This window comes from Chlorocebus sabaeus, chromosome 25 (assembly GCF_047675955.1).
Source record: "Chlorocebus sabaeus isolate Y175 chromosome 25, mChlSab1.0.hap1, whole genome shotgun sequence".
Lineage (NCBI taxonomy): Eukaryota > Metazoa > Chordata > Mammalia > Primates > Cercopithecidae > Chlorocebus > Chlorocebus sabaeus.
The window spans coordinates 74,763,941-74,784,818 of record NC_132928.1 but is presented as its reverse complement, the minus strand read 5'-3'; the positions used below and the strand labels follow the sequence as shown (position 1 = coordinate 74,784,818).

Genomic DNA, 20,878 nt, shown 5'->3' with positions numbered 1-20,878 from the left:
CAACCATACAACATTTAAGAAAAATTCTCCTATACCATTAAAACGCACATACAAACACACACCACCACCACACTACCACCACCACCACCATAAAGAAAGTCAAATGTCAAACAAACTGGAGGACAGTAGCTGCTGTTCATTATCGAGAAGGGTCTCATTTTCTCAGTAAAGGACTCAATTTTAAAAAGCCAAAGTCCAATAGAAAAAAAGGACAGAAGACGTAAGTCATAGAAAATGAAATATAAATGGCTCCAAAACTGAAGAAAGATGATCAATTACATTAGTAGTAAGAAAAATACAAATTAAAACTACAGTGAGGCACCACCTGTCAAACTGGAAAAGGTCAAATAGTTTAATAATACACTGCGCTAGTGAGGGTGTTGTGAAACCAGCACTATTGTACACTTCTTGCTGAACGGAGTATAATTGAGTCCAGTCTCAAACGAGGGTAATTTGACACTAAAGATAAAAATTAACAATGTACATACTCTCTGATTCAGCAATTTTACTTGTAGAAATGTATCCTACAGATACACTGTGTAAAAACATATGTATAAGGATATTTGCTTCTCTCTCCATAAACTTATGTGCCTTTGCATGTATGTAAGGAACACAAACACACATGTACACGCATGCTTATATCTGTACAGCATCTGTCAGGACCCCCAAACTGGCAATAGTAGCTGTCTCTGGAAAGGGAGCTGGATAACTAAAGACTAGGAAAGGAAAGGATATTCACTTTTCACTCTGTGTATTTATGTATCTTTCAAATTTAGAACCAGCAGCATGTATTTATTACCTATATACACATTTATACTAGCTATATATCAAAATATCTATTTTCATAATTAGAAAAAAGTTATTTTAAAAGCTTCAAAAGCAGGTTTAAGTTTTTCTTATTGTACTGGCCTCAGTTAAAAACACTCAAGAATAAAAGGGAGCAAATGCAGGTAATTTATTTAACTTTGATGATGGCTAATATTCTCTGAGCATCAGGAGACTCTCCCACAGCCCTCAGCCCAGCCCTGTCTGCTTTTACTCCCTTAGCTCACCTTGGCATTGGCAGTATCAAAAATAGTTTCAATGAGTAAGATATCAACTCCGCCATCCAGAAGTCCTTTGGCCTGCTCTTGGTATGCTTCAACAAGCTCATCAAATGCTGCAAAAAATAAATCACACCCAGGACATCAGTCATCAATATCCTCTGAATGGCCCTAGGGTATCTCAAGTGTAGGTCTGGCACCTGTGAACTACTGCTGGTTTAGAATGCATAGTTAAGAACATGATCTTTTTCTTATTATTTTTATTTTTTTAATTTATACTTTAAGTTCTAGGGTACATGTGCACAACGTGTAGATTTGTTACATATGTATATATGTGCCATGTTGGTGTGCTGCACTCATTAACTCGTCATTTACATTAGGTATATCTCCTAATGCAATCCCTTCCCCCTCCCCTACCCCACAACAGGCCCCAGTGTGTGATGTTCCCCTTCCTATGTTCAAGTGTTCTCATTGTTCAATTCCCACCTATGAGTGAGAACACACAGTGTTTGTTTTTTTGTCCTTGCGATAGTTTGCTGAGAATGATGGTTTCCAGCTTCATCCATCCATATCCCTACAAAGGACATGAACTATTGTGGCTGCATAGTATTCCATGGTGTGTATGTGCCACATTTTCTTAATCCAGTCTATCATTGTTGGACATTTGGGTTGGTTCCAAGTCTTCACTATTGTGAATAGTGCCACAATAAACATATGTGTGCGTGTGTCTTTATAGCAGCATGATTTATAATCCTTTGGGTATATCCAAAATATAATGGGATGGCTGGGTCAAACGGTATTTCTAGTTCTAGATCCTTGGGGAATCACCACACTGTCTTCCACAATGGTTGAACTAGTTTACAGTCCTACCAACAGTGTAAAAGTGTTCCTATTTCTCCACATCCTCTCCAGCACCTGTTGTTTCCTGACTTTTTAATGATCGCCATTCTAACTGGTGTAAGATGGTATCTCATTGTGGTTTTGATTTGCATTTCTTTGATGGCCAGTGATGATGAGCATTTTTTCATGTGTCTATTGGGTGCATAAATGTCTTCTTTTGAGAAGTGTCTGTTCAATCCTTCGCCCACTTGTTGATGGGGTTGTTTCTTTCTTGTAAATTTTAGTTCTTTGTAGATTCCAGATAATAGCCCTTTGTCAGATGAGTAGATTGCAAAAATTTTCTCCCATTCTGTAGGTTGCCTGTTCACTCTGATGGTAGTTTCTTTTGTTGCGCAGAAGCTCTTTAGTTTAATTAGATCTCATTTGTCAATTTTGGTTTTTGTTGTCATTGCTTTTGGTGTTTTAGACATGAAGTCCTTGCCCATGCCTATGTCCTGAAGGGTATTGCCTAGGTTTTCTTCTAGGGTTTTTATGGTTTTAGGTCTAAATTTAAGTCTTTAATCCATCTTGAATTAATTTTTGTATAAGGTGTAAGGAAGGGATCCAGTTTCAGCTTTCTACATATGGCTAGCCAGTTTTCCCAGCACCATTTGTTAAATAGGGAATCCTTTCCCCATTTCTTATTTTTGTCAGGTTTGTCAAAGATCAGATAGTTGTAGATGTGTGGTTATTATTTCTGAGGGCTCTGTTCTGTTCCATTGGTCTATATCTCTGTTTTGGTACCAGTACCATAAAAACATGATCTTTTGTAAGAAACCAAATAAAGAAAGGTGGCAGAGACAGAAGGTAAACAAGTAAGCTGAAGGCAGCTGTTCCTAAACATCTGCCACATAACTTCCACTTCCCATGTACAAGCTGAGGAGTGAGAAGGAAGGTATACAAATTTCTTGAACATGTACCCCTTATTCAACATCTCTGAAATACATCATTCTTTCCACAGCTCATTTCAATCAACCGGTTAAGAGATGGCTGTGAGAAACATGCCACAGTGATGTGGACAGGTCGCAGGTTGAGTTGAAGTCCCTCTGTGATAAAGGGCTGCAAGCCTGCAGATTTTGTCTCTGCTCTTACACCAACTCTGTCAGAGAATAAACCTATCTGGTGGGCAATTTCAGTCTCAGACAAAAAGTGTTCAATCACTCCTAGGTAAAATTTTTGTTAGAAATGTCTTGGACTCGCCCAGTGCAGTGGCTCACGCCAGCACTATGGGGGCCTGAGGCGAGCAGATCACTTGAGGTCAGGAGTTCAAGACCAGCCTGGCCAACATGGTAAAACCCCAACTCTACTTTAAAAATATAAAAATTAGCCAGGCATGATGGCACACGCCTGTAGCCCTAGCTACTGGGAAGAGTGAGGCAGGATAATCGCTCGAACCCAGGAGGTGGAGGCTGCAGTAAGTCAAGCTCATGCCCCTGCACGCCATCCTAGGCAACAAAGTGAGACGCTGTCTCAATTAAAAAAAAAAAAAAAAAAAAAAGAAATGTATTTGATTATCTATTTCCACATGAGAGATCATCTCTCTCCCCATTTTATCTCCCAACCAAAAAAGAAAAAAATGCACAGATATCCAATAGAGAAGCCTATACAATAAAGTCCTCCTGTAACATCACTGACAGGTTCTCAGAAATTACAACTTTGACTAATAATCAACAAAACCAGTATTTTCTTTCTAATCAACATTATAATGAAATTCTGTTGAAGGAAATGACATTAATTGAGGGCCTACTATGCATCATTTTGCTTAAAGATGCAGTTTTCAAGAATGTGAATGACGTTAAGTGAAGACTTCCTGTACTTCGCCTTGTACAGCCCAAGAGCAAGGAGAAGTTACCTCCCCACTGGCATGTCTAGACCAAAGAGAGCATCAACAACACATAAGCCTGGTATGAGCAGCTCCTGGTGAAAAAGTGTGGTATCACAACACACAAAGTTCCATAAACCAAAAACCTACAAACTATACTTGCTTGATCTTGTCATCTCCACAGACTGCACTACCAGACATGGTATCATGACTATTCAGCTCTGATATTTTAATGCATTTTGTTTTCTACAGTCTTGATGCTTAGAAATTGACCTAGATATTTGGATGTTTTGTCAGATCTCAATATAAGTACGTTTATATATGGTAGTTTATAACATGTATAATGCCAACATGTTGATATGGCTTGGCTGTGTCCCCACCCAAATCTCATCTTGAATTCCCACGTGTTGTGAGAGGACCTGGTGGGAGGTAATTGGGAGGTAATTGAATCATGGGGGCAGGTCTTTTCTGTGCTGTTCTTGTAATAGTGAATAAGTCTCACAAGATCTGATGGTTCTATAAGGGAAAGTTTCCCTGCACTCTTTGCCTGCTGCAATCCATGTAAGATGTGACTTGCTCCTCCTTGCCTTCTGCCATGATTATGAGGCTTCCCCAGCCACATGGAACTGTAAGTCCATTAAATCTCTCTTTCTTCTGTAAATTGCCCAGTCTTGTATGTCTTTATCCGCAGTGTGAAAATGGACTAATACAGATGTCTAGATAGTACAGACTGCCTTCTGATAAATGAGGATATTGTGGGCTATTCTATAACAGACCACAAACCTAGTATCCAAATTTGCTCAACTTCTGAGTTTACAGCTTTATTTTAGTTGGTTTCATTTCCACAGCTGACAAAGCAGCATTAACACAACACCATATACATTTGAAAGCAAGTTCAAATAATAATCATCATCATAGCTAACTTTCTATTTAGATGTCTACTATATTCCAGGCACTGTTGTACACCTTTTACATGGATTAAATCACAGTAACTCTAAGGTACACCCTGTTATTGGTTCCATTTTACAGATTTATAGCTTACTGAAGCACAGAGGTACTTGCCCAAGATCAACGATTATATACGGTAAATACTCACTGATGTTCCTATAATCTGGTCTTTCCACAGACGGGGACACAGAGAGTGTCTTATTAGTCGGACCCAGAGCCCCTGCCACAAACCTCTTAATTCCTTTGGGAAAAGAAAAACAAGTGTGAAATCTCTAAGTGGCTGAACATTTTTTGCTGTGAATGAATAGCCAATAAGATTTTTTTCTAGAACACAGATCTCTAATCTTTTGTACACAACTCTGAAATCCAAAAAGCTCTAAAAGCCCAAACTTTTTTTTCAATTTGACAATAAAACTTGACCTCTCCTAAACTAGCAAGAGGCTATTTATAGTCTTTATCCAACTTAGATGATTCACAGATTCTGCTTATATATATTTGACCATGGGGCTGCCCCAGAGCCCACTAAGGAAATTATGCTATATAGGAGATATGCACGTATCACCACAAAACCAGTCCCCAAAACTCTGAATTCTCACACAACTGACTAAAACATTTCAGTAAGTAATCCTTTTCTATCACCAGAGCTGTGTTTGGACAAATTCCCTCTCCTCCTATTTTTACAAAGCCCTAAAGGTTTTGAACTTAACATAAGTTCTGCAAAATCACCTCACAGTAGCATTTAACTTGAAATGCTTTCTAGTACCATATTGCAGGCCCTTCACTAGAAGGAAATACTAAATCAGGATTAACAATTATAAAGCCTGAAATTGAAGTATGAAGCAAAGCAAATCTTTCTTCAATAACTTTTCTTCTGCCCTGGAGTCCAGGTGCTTCTAAAAATGGTGTGGGAAGTTGTGTTCATTACACAGAAGCCAGGGTCATACCGCTCACTACCTTTGATGACTTTAGCCACTCAATAACCTGGTTACTATGCTTTGTAATTTAACTGGAGAAGACTATCAGCTAATTGATAAACCAGCTTTTGAACAAGTTACAGGCCCAAATATTCTTTCGCATCCCCAAAGCTAACCAATAACGTGGGTATAAGAAAAATGTCCTTATCTCTCCCTGCTTTAGCTGGTTCACTGTCCTCTGACCTGTGACTCTGCTGGAGTAATAGTCTATGCATTTCCATGAATTTAAACACTATCTCTTAGAAACAGAGTTCACGTAAACTGCTTTGGTCTTCATTAGTATGCTGTGTATAACTTCACAGCAATTTTGCTTTCCCGTTGGCAATAACTTCACGTTTCCAAATCTTAAGGGGCTCCATATATTTCTTATATTCCTTTCCCTCCCTCAAAGCCTCCTACCAGCTGGTGCCCAAGTGTTCTGATGGCATCCAGCCAGGAGGCTAGTTATTTCAGGAGCCACTTTTCAAGTCCCAGCAAGACTGAATCTAATGCCACACTTTTTTGTGTGTTTCACAGAGCCTTCAAGGACATCAATAGTATAAAGGGAAAATGCTTGAAAGGCAATATCTCTACCTATATCAGCTAATCACAGGGACGTGGGTGGCTTTAAAAAAAAGAGATCAAATATCTTAATAATAGCCAAGATCATCAAAACAGCCAGCTGTTACTTTTAAAGACCTGATGATGTGCTTCCAAAGAGACACAAATTATTTCATCTCTAAATACACAAGGAAGTCAGGGGCCTCGCTACCAAGCCAGGCTAAACCAGGCTGAAAGAGCAACCCGAGGACCACAGGGTTGGCATCAATTCAAAGATGTTGAGTGCCTGATCATGCAACTGCAGAGAAGTAATCTACAAATATGTAAAATACAGCGTCTGCAGTGTTGCTCATAAGCCAAAGGCCACATAAGGAAAAACTGCAATAAGGACAGCCAAGTTATAGCTGACTATATCAAAGGAACCACGTGTGCAAAAAAAAGAGAAGAACATTCCTTACCTGTCTGGAGAGTTATCTCCTCGGCAGCTTTTCTGGCCACTCCTGCAGAGCACTTGTTCATCTGGTAGGCCTAATGTATCAACCACAAACATTAGCTTGTCCTTCTTTTCCTCCACACAATTCATGACCATCCAATACCCAGTGTTCTTCAGTAACAAAATGTAGAGTAAATTAATCTGAGGTCTGAGTGAAATCTTAGCCAAGCAGGCATATCAGCTCCAGACTTGAAAGGCAGCAAGCAAAGATAAGAATCCTTGAGAACTGCTTTTAGGTTCTCCTCCCAAACCATGAGCTAGCTGGTAAAAGGGCAATCCCTAGACATCTAGCATGTCAGAGAATAACCTATGTAGTTAAATATTCTGAGAATTAAGAAAAAAATAAAGCAATGGAAACAGCATAGGCTTAAGAGGCAAAACACACAGGTGCAAGGACTAGTCTGTCACTGCCTGACCAGGCAGTTCCCACTGCAACTTTTCCGGGCCTGATTCATGTACAATAGTTGGAATCAGTAATTCTGAATTTTTTGCATATTATTAACCACCTGAGAATTTGATAAAGGGCTATGAACCCTCTCACCAGGAAATAAAAAGCAAATATGCACAAACACACACAGTGTTGCCTATGATTTAAGAAGGTTCACGGCCCTCCAGAAGCTCTTCCACAGACCAAGTCGGGAGAACCTAGACTCGTGATTTTCAAGTTCCTTTGAATTCCTAAGATCCTATGTGTCTTGAATAACCACATCCAGGAATTTAATAACCAGAATATCCTAAATAGGTGTTGGCAAACTGCGGCTCATAGGGCAAATTGGGTCCACTGCCTGTTTTTGTAAATAGTTTTACTGGGATAAAGTAAGTCCATTCATTTATATAATGTCTATAGCTGCTTCCACACTACATGATGGAGTTGAGTAGTTGCAAAAGACTTTGCTAACAAAGCCGAAATATGTACTATACTATCTGACTCAGGCTCAAAAAAAAAAAGGTACAGCCACTCTGAAAGCAGTATGGCAGTTCCTCAAAAAATTAAACATAGAATTACCGTATTATCTAACAATTCGACTTCTGTGTATATATACAAAAAAACTGAATGTGGGGACTTGAATAGATGTTTGTATACACATGTACATAGCAACACTGCATATTCACAATAGCCGAAAGGTAGAAGCAACCCAAATTATCAACAGATGAATAAGCAAAACGCGGTATATACACACAATGATACATCATTCAACCTTAAAGAGGAAGGAAATTCTGACACACACGACAACATGGATGAACCTTGAGGACATTACATTAAGTGAAATAAACTAGTCACAAAAGGCCAAATACTATATGATTCAACATAAGGTACCTAGAATAGTCAAATTCATAGAGACAGAAAGTAGAATAGAGTATGCCGGGGCTGGAGTTGGGGGTAGAATGGGAAGGTATTGTTTAATGGGTACAGAGTTTCAGTTTCGGAAAATGAGAAAGTTCTGGAAATGGACAGTGGTGATGATAGCACAACACTGTGAATGTACTTAATACCACTGAAGTGTATACTTAAATATGATAAATTTTATGTTATGTGTATTTAATCACAAATTTTAAAAAAGAAACCAAGGCTGCCATCTAATACTCAAAAAGGCGTCACAATACTGTGTGCATACGGCCAATGATTATGCCTTTATCAACAGCTACTGCATAATAAGTATCATTTATACTTGATTATTACTTGCCCATAAAAGCAGCCACTTGGAAAATGAATGGGCCACCATATTCACAAGCAGGAAGGATTCACACCATTTTCCCCGTCTCATCATAAACAACAGATAACTAGGCATTAGCTTGACTCTGCAGCTTCTAGTGCTTTACTCACTAGCAACTACCAATGCAGCAAACGCTTATAAGTATCTTAGACACATGGAACAATGGAATTCTTACCAAGTGTTCAAGGCCATAGTCAGCTTGGGCAATGCTAGTGCTGCTGAAAGTATTTGTTTCAATGATATCTGCCCCAGCCAGCAAGTATTCCTGCAACAAGAGATTATAATGTCAATTATGAGCTTTAGAGTTTTTTGTCCCGCCAGAATAAACATGCCCTTTCATTACCACCACTATCACCAGCTATCTTTTGACCACTTACTAAGAGTAAGGCACTGCATTAGAAGGTAGAGATGCAAAAAGGTGTAAGGATTTCACAGAAAGGCATGTGGTATGAATAAATAAACACAGAACTTGACTTCAGACAATGTTAACATGCTAAGGTTATAAGAATTTAATCAAGTCCCTTAAACTCTCTGAGTCTCAGTCTCCTCATTCAAAAATATTATAACCCTACTTCACAGGGTAGCTATCTGCTAATATAAAGTAACACATCAGCCAGGCATGGTGGCTTAAATAATCATAGCACTTTGGGAGGCCAAGGTGAGAGGACTGCTTGAGGCCAGTTCAAGATCATTCTGTGCAACATAGAAAGACCCTGTCTCTAACTAAAACAATACAAAAAATTAGCCAGGCATGGTGGCACATGCCCATAGTCCCAGCTACTTGGAAGGCTAAGGCAGGAGGACTGCTTGGGCCCAGAGGTTCAAGTGAGCCACAGTGGGCTAGAGTGAGCCACAGTGGCACCACGGTACTCCAGCCTGGGTGACAGTGAGATCCTGTCTCAAAAAAACATCATCAAGTGTCTGGCACATAATGGGCACTCAACAAATGGTAGTTCTGTTCCCTTATCTTCTTCCTGCTTTGGCAGAACCTGATGCCTACAGAGAAGTATACCATCTCAGAGATCTCAACATCTGACCACAATTTTTTCAGTCTACATCTCCTAGTCCCTCTGAACCAACATCACATCCTTACTGAAACCCTGAAGATCTTGATGCTCCTTTGTGCTCTCTCTTCAAAACTCGTGTTCCTGGCTCCACTCTTTGGATCATCTCAACCTCAATCTGACTAGCACCCTGGAATCACCTGATCCCCCTTGATTTTCCAACACTGAATAAACTCAACCCCTCTTAAGTCGATGGACAATGCTTGCAGAAGCAGTGGGAGAAAAAAAACAAGATATGCATATTTATAGTAACAATAACAAACATCCTAAATATTTACCAATAGGGAAATAGCTAAATAAACTAAAATATATCCACTTTATTACATGCCATGTGACAGCTAAAAAAAAACTGGATATCTACAAACATTGACATGGAAAGATTCTGCAAAGTATTGTTAAATTAAAAAAAAAATAGAACGATATGTAAAGCATGACACCATTAAATTAAAAAACACACACACACAGAGTACTATGAGTTTTCTACATATATATTCACTCACGTATACACACATATACATACATGAAAATGCATAACAAAAGAATCTGGGATGACACACACCAACTAACATCAGAGGTTATCTCTAGGGAAAAAATAGCAATTTAGAGTATGGTCAAATGGGAATATATTATCTACGAGATTTGTTTTATAAGAACTAATTTAAGTTTTTTTAAAAGAATAAGAAAAACTGAAAATAAACTTAATGCCTAGGAATAAGAAGATTAGTTAAATAAATGATGATATATACAAAGAATAGATTATGAAGTTATTAAAACCATGTTTCAGAATATTTAATACTCACAGTATATAAGTAATAAACGCAAATTATAAGACAGTACGAAGCAATGTAATCCCAATTTAATTTTTTAAAATCCAAATATAGAAAACTAGACTGAAATATGAAACACATGAGTGATAATTGTATCTTAGAATTTTATAATGGGTGAGCACCAGCTTTCTAGTTCACAGACAGCATCTTCTCACTGTATCTTCACATGGTGGAAGGGGTGAATAAGCGCCCTTGAGCCTCTTTATAAGGGCACCTCCTAATACCATCACACTGGGCATTAGGATTTCACATACGAATCTCACAGAGACACAAACATTGAGACCACAACAGTGCCCTTATAAGAAGAAATATGAGAGTTTTTTGTCCTCTCTTTGCTCTCCATCAAGTAAAGATACAAAAAGATAGCTATCTATAAACAAGAGGGCCCTCACCAGATGCAGGATCTGCTGGCACTTTGTAGCCTTCCAGCTTCCAGAACTGTGAGAAATAAATGTGTGCTTGTATAACCCAGTCTATGGTAACAGGTAATATAGCAGCCGAAGCTAAGATACCACCTTTAAGCATTTCTTCATCAGGGCTGTTGCAGTGACTTGAATAAGATAGTTTTCTCACATTCACTAGTGTGAAAACCCTTATTTGTCCAGAATCTCATAGTTTTTCACTAGAGTTTACATGCCTCAAAGACAGAAAACCTACCTATCTCATCACTCTCCTTATCCTGAGTGCCCAATACACTACATAACTTTTATTTGATGTCCAAAACTTGCTTTCTGAATAAACTGCCTCTTTCTTCTTTATTCTCCAGAGCACTCGGCATAGCAATCTGCCCTGATACATGAAATAGCTCGCAGAATAACCGAATGAATACATTTCGGAACCTGGGAATACTTTACCTTATGGATTTGGTAAATGACATCGGGCTGAGTTATACTTAAAATGTCATTGTTGCCTTTCAGCGGCCTGGCATGATCTTTAAATTCCTGACCTCGGAAGTGTTCTTCGTTTAGCTTCTGCCGCTGGATCATGGTCCCCATCCCTCCATCCAGCACCATAACCCTCTTCCGCAGAATGGCATCGATCTCATCCCGCGGGGTTTTCTTCAGACCTGCTTTAAAGAAAGTGGAAGTTTTACTTTAAAGAATGAAAGGTAAAAAAGATGTGTGAGGGAGGAGCCTGAGAGAAATTTATAATAATCTGCAATAAGGAGTAAATGGAGCTCATAAAAGACGCACTCATAACTCTATATAGGAAAACGCTGCCCAAAAAGGTCGTTAGGTCGTAACAAAGCCTAATACAAGATTGCACACAGCACAAAATCCCTGGTGAAGCACAAAACCAAGGTGAAGGTAGGCTATAACTACTCCTGCTTTACAGATGAAGAAAACAGGCAATAATGGGCCAGTGATACAAGACTTTGCTCTCCCTAAATAAAATGATTTAGTAGAGAAAATTGAAAACCATCAATAATTCCAAACTACTCTTTAAAATATTAGTTTTGACCTTCCCCCTCACCTATTGCCAGAACTAATAATGGCCTGCAAACAGAGTTTTACTCACCTCTGCCCAACTATGAAATAATAACTAGCTAACACCCTTGAACTTCTCAACTCTCCCCACGCTCCTTGACTTCTAATTCCCAGTCCAGAAAAGGGCCCAATGCTTACTCCTTCTAATCCTGCTTTCTGGTTTCTATGACCTACTGGAAAGCCACAAAACTATGCTGACTGGAGTCACTGAAAATTTGTAATGTTCAGCCTCTTCTTTGGTTCACCTTTTCTTGACCTCCCTCAATACTTCTAACATCTGCTGTCCCAATTTCTGCTTTTTTTTTTTAGCACCAAATCCTTTTCCTCCTCACTCCACAAGTGATTTCACCTAATCCTATAGAAGTCTTCTGTTGGAGGCTCCTCAAATTCACACCCTCTCCAGCTCAAAATCCTCTTGCAGTCTGGCTCCTCTATTTCCCTTCTTTCTGCACCCAAGAAAGAGTGCATGATCACCAACACCTCCCATTGCTCCCCCATCTAGCCCTTCCCACTCCCACAGTTCCACCTAAGCAACCACCGATTTCTTATCTTTCTGAGGTGGCTTCCTCTTCCACCACTCTCCTGAAATTACTTTCTAAAGACGCCAATGACCTTCTAAATACCAAAAACACCTGGCCCCAATCTTAGACCCAGCTTGTAAACTATCCACTGGATATCGCTACCTCAACTACCCACCTGCCCCTCAATCTAATATTCAAAACCAAACTTGCATATATTCTCTGTCTCATCTCCTGATTTCTGTAAATGGCAACACCCTTCCCAGAAAACTAATCATAAAATCTCAATATTATCTGACTCCTTATTCTCCCTAATAACCAACATCTACTTAGATCCCAAGTCTTATAGATTTGGCCTCTAAAATGCCACGCACAATGGTCCCACATTCTCGCCCTATGACAACCCCTTCTTCAAGCCCTTACTACACAGGCCAGCTATCACCAATCCTCTCTGAGCTCTAGTTTGCATCCATGCAAATGAGATCATACATCTATGGAAGTGCCTTGTAAACTATCAAGTGTTCTACAAAGGTAAGAGATCACCACCATACCCAGTCGCCCTGTGTTCCAATCCATCCTATGAACCACTACCAGATAAATCTTCCTACAGAACAATTTTTTAAACCAGTTGCTTCCCCTGCTCAAACACCTTCAACAACTCCCTATAGCATATCAGAGTGAATACATGTTACTCAAACCTTAATGACACCAACCCATTCCTTCTGTGCTCCCTAAGAGGCAAGAAAAGCTGAGTCAAATGGAGCTGGTTCTAAGCTATTTGAGCTCCTTGGAGCTCATGCCTAGTAACACCAAGGTCAGTACTTGGCAAATATTTCTTTAATTGAAATGACAAAAAAGTGAGGGTAGATGAGAAACAACAGGCAAAGATAATTTAAAACCCAAACCAGTAACTTAAGAATATTTGTAAGCTGGTATTGGGTGCAAACTTACAACCCTGCCTTGTCTTACTGTCCAGGGTCTCAAGTATACAACACAGGAACTGGGGCTAAATGGTGGTCACAGAACTTTTTTGAGTGACTTTCTCCAAGTGGGCTTCAGGAAGGTGGCTCTAGTAACCTGAAAGAAAAATTTGCAATATCCAATACCTCATTTCTTTTCCAAAGCACTATGTTTCTTTCAGGATGTACTATTCCTTTCCAAAGCCACCTCACTGGCTAATTGTGTTTATTGAACTCGCAGGTGAGAGAAAACACTTCCTGATAAAGGAACAAAGTTAAGTTCCAATGATCTGACCAAAAGTACTTCAAGAACCAAAGAAAATCACTTCTCGGGAAATGTGGAGAAAAGGTAGGGCTTAATGAAGCATGTATAACAGAAAGACTGGTAGGCATCAGGCAGTGGGCTTCATTTCAAGCTATAGTAGACACGGTAAATTCACATGCAGCATTAATTTAGGCACTCCATGACGTGACTACCCTATCAGCCAATAGGCACTCAGAATTTGATAGGCTTAAGCTAATAGTGGCAGGGTGTGAAAATCCAAGAAATCTGGGTTTTAGCCCCAGTTCCCCTTAGTAGCTACGGGATTTTAGACAAGTCCTCTCCATGCTTCAGCAAGATGAGGAAACATCCGCCCTGCCCTCATCATTGGAATTGTGATACCAAAATGAGACCATATGTTAAGAACCGGACCTCTTAAGTCACACAAGTCATGAAATGAGACATTGGTGTTTGATGTATAGTAAACATCTGATAAATATTAGCTACTCTTATGATGTTGGTATTATTGCAGAGCTGGGACTGAAGCTCTAACAATTGCGTTCTATATATTACAAAGTTCAGTGGGCTGTGAAAAATCACGTAAAGTCTGAAGCTCTCAGTTGTTCACGTTGGGGTGGGAATGGCATATTTGCAGGTTTGGTAATGTCTTCTTCAATCAGGTGAAAGAAGAAAATACCCAGTGAAAGCTGTTAAATGTAGATAATTTCACATGAGGAATGAGAAGACAAAGAACTAAAGACTGTAACCTACATGCCCAAATGAATCGCTTTCTTCTCAAAAGGATGTAGCTGCAATTCTCCCTGAAATGACATCACGTGAACTTAAGTGGGTGACTGAATCATAAGCCTGGTGTGAGCATGGGGTGTGGCAGTGGCGAAACAGGTCATACACGTGACATTTCATATTTAAAAGGTATTCAAACTTTCTAGGGAAAAAAAGGCAATCTTTTTCACAGACAGTGAAGTATATTCTTTGACATCAGCAAAATGATTAATCAATATCAATCAATATCCTTTTACATGCCCTTCTTCCCATCTTCTCCACTGAGCGAGTGCACACATGTTTAGCAAATCTAACCACTCAGCCTCCACCCCTCCTCCCATTTTCAGAAAAAGTCTTAGTACTTCTCCATGGGGCCCTCACTGTATACCCTTTTCAATCCAGAAATAATCAGCTTTGGTTTTGGACTTTAAGACAGTTCACTATTTACCATAAAACAACCCAGCCCCACACATGCAAATTCTGGTATCTTGTTTGTTGAGCCACCATATAGGCAAGAGATCAAAAGTTTTTAAAAACATCTGCTTTGGTTTTTTAGAAACCTGACAAACTTACTGTATTAATTTATGTGGAAGAACTTTATGACTTCAAATGAAGAGGAACTTCTTAAGATGCAAAAAGACCAACCTCTTAATTAAAAAAAAAAAAAAAACGATGAATTTGATTACATAAAAACCAAGGATTTCTGTTAAATGAAAGTCACCATAGACAAAAATAATAGACGATAGGTTGGGGAAAGAGTCTTCAATGTCTAAAGCTAATTTGTTTTCTCATTGATTTGTGTTAGTTCCTTGTACATTCCAGAATGTAATGTACAATGTGAATTTAAAAATACCTATAGAGTTTACAACAAAATGTATAAATATATGAATATATGTGAAAAAGGCAGTCTATGGAAACAAGAGAATTGTGATTGGAAAATACAGACAAAAAGGAATATATAATAAAACACATATGAGCAGGAATTTTGCGGACTGAATAAAAAACTTCTATGCAACTGAGGCCCTTAAAAATCCATTACTCAGGCTGGGTGTGGCAGTTCACGCCTGTAATCCCAACACTTTGCCAGACCGAAGTAGGTAGATCACTGAGTCCAGGAGTTCGAAAACAGCCTGGGCAACACAGCGACCTCGTCTCTACAAAAACACAAAAATTAGCCAAGCATGGAGGTGTGCACCTGTAGTCCCAGCTACTAGGAAGGCTGAAGCAAGAGAACTGCTTGAGCCTGGGAAGTCCAGGCTGCAGTGAACCGTGATCATGCCACTGCACTCAGCTTGGGCAACAGAGTGAGACTGTCTCAAGAAAAAGAAAAAAAGAAAAACCATTGCTTCCTCATTATCTACTTGCTTATTTTTCCTTTAGAGGATAATTTCAGATTTCTCATTTAGGGATACTAAGAAGTCTTCCTTCAGAAGATCTGTTGGTATGAAGTGTCCACTATCTTAGCCTTCTGTATTCCTCCAGCTTTTCCAGTAGGAGGTCATTTTTCACTGGCTTTAATTACCATTCTAATTCACCGGTTTCTAATTACTATCAGAACTTGCTCAAAAGAATAAGCCACCTTGACAATTCTTTCCCTTGGCAGAGTGGGGATCTACTGAAATGTCCCTCCTCTATGAAAAACAACAACAACAATACTGTATCTATCTGTATTCAGTTCATTAAGTCTAGAACGTTCTGTATATTTACTGACTAGTCAAGTTCTAAACAAAGCAGGTTCTTTCTGATTATCTTTCACAGTAAATATAAGAATATAGTTTTGCAGTTAGTTCCTTCATTTAGCTGAATAGTTATAACACTATTTCAGAAATATTTTTATGTTTAATGTATATAAGTATATGTAAATAACTGCAGTGCAGAGGAGAGTCCCAAGGAACATTCTTGGCTTGTAAGCCTAAGAGATCACACAGTATTTTCTCCAGTTTTGAGTGGATTAAGGGAATATACTTTGTGGGGTTTTTCCCCCTGCCATTAACATCTTATTTTCTAGCTAACAATATTCTGATTCACAGCAAGTGTTCCAAAAAATAAACATGGGAATAAGTGGTTAAAGCCCTAGTCAGATTTGGAGGCGGGGTAAGTCAGCTAGCACCACCTTTAAGAACTAGCCTAAAGAATGACAAGATGAAGGCCTAAACAAATAAATTCCTAATATGTGCATGTAAGTTACAAATTGCAGTGTCAAGAACTCATCTCCCCTGAAGGTAAAATGACCCCAAGTAGGTCTGACTGACTTAGGACTCCTCTTTCCACTGTGCTAAATGGGGAACACATAGAGCCAAGCACATTTTCATTTTCTGCATTATCATCAAATGATCCCAAGGCTTTCTCACCAGTGTCCCTTCTTTGCTTTATTAAAAAGTCTTACTACTGCCCTACAAGTCACTTGCAAGATACTTTTCTCTTTCATTTTCGGATCTCTAATTTCTAGTTTGCACACACTTGCTACGCTTTGTTTTTTGGGTTTTGTGTTTTTTTTGTTTGTTTTGGAGACTAAGTCTCACTTTGTCACCCAGGCTGGAGTCTCGGCTCACTGCAACCTCCGCCTCCAGGGTTCAAGCAATTCTCCTGCCTCAGCCACCTGAATAGCTGGGGTTACAGGTGCTCACCATAAACTCAGCTAATTTTTGTATTTTTAGTACAGATGAGGTTTCACCATGTTGGCCAGGCTGGTCTCGAATTCCTGACCTTAGGTGACCCGACTGCCTCAGCCTCCCAAAGTGCTGGGATTACAGATGCGAGCCACCATGCCCAGCCTCTCTGTGGGCATCTCTTCGCTTGTACAGTATTCCATTTTTAATATATATCATTTCCTCCTTTGATTTTAATAAACTAGAGAAGAATTAGGCTGATAGCAATTAACTGGATCATTTATTCATTCCTTTATTAATCATTCATCAACTGAGTTCCAAATAACACTCATAGTACTAAGCAAGGATGAAACCAAGAAACCTTTAGAAGCTGTAGTTAAAATTTTCTCCCAAGATGTATTTGCTAGCCCACCATCCTCCTTCCCCAGGGCACACAAACATGGTCTGAAGTCGCATTTCGTTTTAAGGCCCAACCTTGAGAATCAGGAATTCTCAGCTCTCCATTAAAATTTCATTAAGATTGTACACCAGTAAACTACTAAGGGTTATTAGGAAGTTAAAATCTGATTCTAATCCCAAAAGAAGTTGCTCACATAGACAGATGCTGGACTACCTCTAAGGTCTTTTCTAGGTGCACTGGCCTGATTCAGAACTTCAGAGGCCCTAGACTTGGTTAAACTCCACTCAGTGCTCAACTCTAGAAGCCAGCCTTGGGGTGAAGGGATTAGGCTAGATTCAAACATTCAACAATTTTCATTTTCTGTTTAAAAAAAAAAAAAATCACTCACTATTCACAGTATTTTAAGTCTTCAGTGGCATTTTGCTTCTGATAATGACACCTAAATTCAGATGAAAGGGAAATAACTTTACTTGTTTAAATTAAATGGGAAGGGGGAGGCCAGAAATGAGGAGTAAAAGATATTATCCAAATAAACATATGATCTCCCTATGATCATTTATTAAACCTCTCATAGAGGTTTACATCTTATTTAATAACAGCAGCTATCTTAAATCTTATTTAAGAGGTTTACATCTTATTTAATAACAGCAGTGATGTCTTTCTCAGCCACAGTCCCACTAGTTTCAAGGATAATCCTATCAGTCCCGTTGTCAGAACCCAAGTATCAATAGAGTCACCAGTTAACCTCTCATAAATTTCCTTGCGCATTACGAATTTAGTATTCCCCCTCTTCCTGAAGCTAAACATCCCCCACTATGTCACAGGATATTTACTGTTCTGTACTTATCACTAATTCTCCGTTCTACATCTCGTACGTTTTTATGAGCATAGCTGCCCACAAATTATAATCAGGCATGACCTTAGAGATCCAGAGCTCACTACAAAGCTAACATTACGCTCAGTTCTTGGGCTAACCTAGCTTTTTCTCATTGTCGATGCCAGGGCCACCAATATCAGAATCGCTTGAAATTACTACGCCCCATCTCGGTATCTGGAGGTGGGGTCTGCTCATCTATTTTAACAGTGAGTCTATGCATATTGCGGTTTTGCAGCAATATGCGTAGACGCAGAAAATAAAAAGTTCCATGTAGTAATTTTAAATAGTTCTCTGAGTTTCCTCGTCTGTCTCTCCGCGCCTGAACTTTCTTTGGCAATAGGTGAGCAACAATATTTACGTCACACCACGCAAAACTTCAGGGGGCCCAGCTGGTTTATGCTGCGTCGAACTGGAAAGTTTAGTTACTGTGACGTTAAGAATGTGTTCCGGGGGCAAGGGGAGGAAGCTTTTTGCAGGTTTTGATGGTCTGCCTGAGGAGGAAGAGGTGAAGGTCGGAGAAAGAGTGAAGCAAATCACGGGGCCCTCCGGGCTACTGTGCCGAGTTCTCAAGATGCCGCCCACACGCGGGGAAACCCCGCCGGGCGTCTCCCTCCGCAGAAGGGAATCGCCCCAGGGATTAGGCGGCCACAGCACGCGTTAAGAAACACAACCGAACCACGCGGACGGGGTCGCAGCATTACCGGGTTGCGACAGGTCTTGGAGCGCGGGTGACATGCTGTCGAGTCTCCTCCTCGCGCAGAGGGCGCGGCGGGGAAGACGCGCTCTCCACAGGTGACGACGGCCAAGGGCCACGCCAGCCAGCGCCAGGCGAACCTGCCACAGAAGGCCCGGGTCTTCTGACGCCTCCCGTTGGCTCGCGTCGCGGGGGAACTGAGGACCCCGAAAGCCCGCAGCGCCCTAGGGCCTCTCTCGGGGCTGGGCGCAGGGCTGACGGGCAGACGCGCGGCGCGGCAACTGCTGGAGCACGTGTTTTCTTCCCGGGTACCCGGCCAGTCCTTGGTGTCTGCCTAGCAGCCAGACACGCGCGGCCAGAGGCGGAGTCGCGGGAGGGCACAGAAAAGGACCCAAGAGAAAACCCGGAGAGGAGGACAACGTGGCATCTGGCTCTAAACCCCGTAGACGTTTAAGACTCTTCAGAGCGCCGTTAGTTCTGCGCTCAATCTGGCCTTGGCGTGGGAGGTCCCGCCCCTTCCGGCCTGTGATTGGGCTGCACGAGCTCCTCGCAGCCACATTGGCTATCAATGTCAACCACTCACCTGCAGGTTAGCCCCGGGGCTTTCTGGGAGATGTAGTCCCGCTCCCCAGTAGCCCGCCGGGGTGTTTAGCGTCTCAGTGCCCAGGATCCGGAAGTGTAAGCCGAAGTGGCCCCTCTAAGGAAAAGTCACAGCGCAAGTTCGTGCTGACTTCGACACGCTGTGTGGTGTCCAGCCTGAAATTTTAGTTCCGTTTTGCTGTTGACTGGCGCTGGGCAAGACCGTTAACCTCTCAGTCTGCACACTCTAAACAAGAATGATAGGATGGTAGTAATCAGAATTTTTTAGCTTTGTAATAGGCATTAAATGAGATCGTGTGACCGCGCTATGAAAACTCTGAATTTATCATATTGTCACTTATTGACAGTAAACGTATATTGAGCACCTACTATGTGTCAGGCATTGGGGTACACACTTGGAATGCAAAATCAGACAAGCTACATCGCACCCCCACCTCCTTCTTGGAGGAGGAACTCAACCTAGTTCGATTAATAATTGAACAGGGAAAAAAGAACCACATACATTTTAAAAGAGCTGCAGTATTCAAAGGGGCTAAGGAAAGGTTTCAAAGAAGAATCTGGGTCCTGAGGGAAGAGTGGTGCCAGGTAAGGTGGTTCCAGTCAGGAGAAGCTCCCTGTGTACAGCACAGCACTTTAGAGAATTCTAAAATAAAGGGCAGCTGTGTACGGCTGAGCATGGTAGATGTGAGGAAAAGCAAATGCATCCAGAAAAATAAAAATTATAACCAAATTATGACGTTTACTAAGCTTTAAAAAAGGCACAAATTTGCATGCCATTCTCATTTTACTGTATGTAATTATACCTCAATTTTGAAGGTTTGAAAAATTATGTTAACGCGTATCACATTCTTACCAAAGGTGGTCCTACTTGGAAGGTGGGGGGAATGGAGTAGGAAAGAGAGAATGCAACAAAGAAGGGAGGGAGGAATGAGATGTCCCTAAATAGCCAAAAATCTTAAGATTATAAGGGCTAGGGTGAGAGTGGGTGAGGGATAAACGACTACACATTAGGTGCAGTTTCCACTGCCTGGGTGATGGTGCACCAAAATCTCAAATCACACTAAAGAACTTATTCATGTAACCAAACACCACCTGCTCCCCGAAAACCTACTGAAATAAATAAGTGAAAGAAAGAAAGAAAGAAAGAAAGAAAGAAAGAAAGAAAGAAAGAAAGAAAGAAAGAAAGAAAGAAAGAAAGAAAGAAAGAAAGAGAAAGAAAGAAAGAAAGAAGGAAAGGAGAGGAAAGAAAAAAAAGCAAGGTCTTCTATGCTGAACTTATTAAATTATTTATCCAGGCTTGATAAATCATAATGGTTTTCTCATATTGATTGTTATATTTATTCATTTCCCAACTCCTGAGTTTTTATCTGCAGAAAAAAAAAGT

The 20,878-nt window shown here is 40.3% G+C and overlaps 1 protein-coding gene across 2 annotated transcripts in view; it reads right to left on the bottom strand.

Moving 5' to 3' along the window:
• The window catches only part of MTR (5-methyltetrahydrofolate-homocysteine methyltransferase), a 105,980-nt gene extending 86,729 nt beyond the window's left edge, over window positions 1–19,251 (bottom strand). The window contains exons 1-6 of one of the 2 annotated variants that reach the window (XM_007989889.3): window positions 18,902–19,251; window positions 11,160–11,374; window positions 8,590–8,679; window positions 6,665–6,734; window positions 4,841–4,933; window positions 1,053–1,159 (exon numbers count right to left, since the gene is read on the bottom strand). In XM_007989889.3, coding sequence (XP_007988080.1) covers window positions 1,053–1,159; window positions 4,841–4,933; window positions 6,665–6,734; window positions 8,590–8,679; window positions 11,160–11,374; window positions 18,902–18,935 — 609 coding nt within the window. In that variant the 5' untranslated portion in view covers window positions 18,936–19,251. The remainder of the gene's footprint in view (window positions 1–1,052; window positions 1,160–4,840; window positions 4,934–6,664; window positions 6,735–8,589; window positions 8,680–11,159; window positions 11,375–18,901) is intronic. The other variant, XM_007989890.3, reaches the window with a different exon arrangement.
• Between the last annotated feature and the right edge of the window lie 1,627 nt (window positions 19,252–20,878).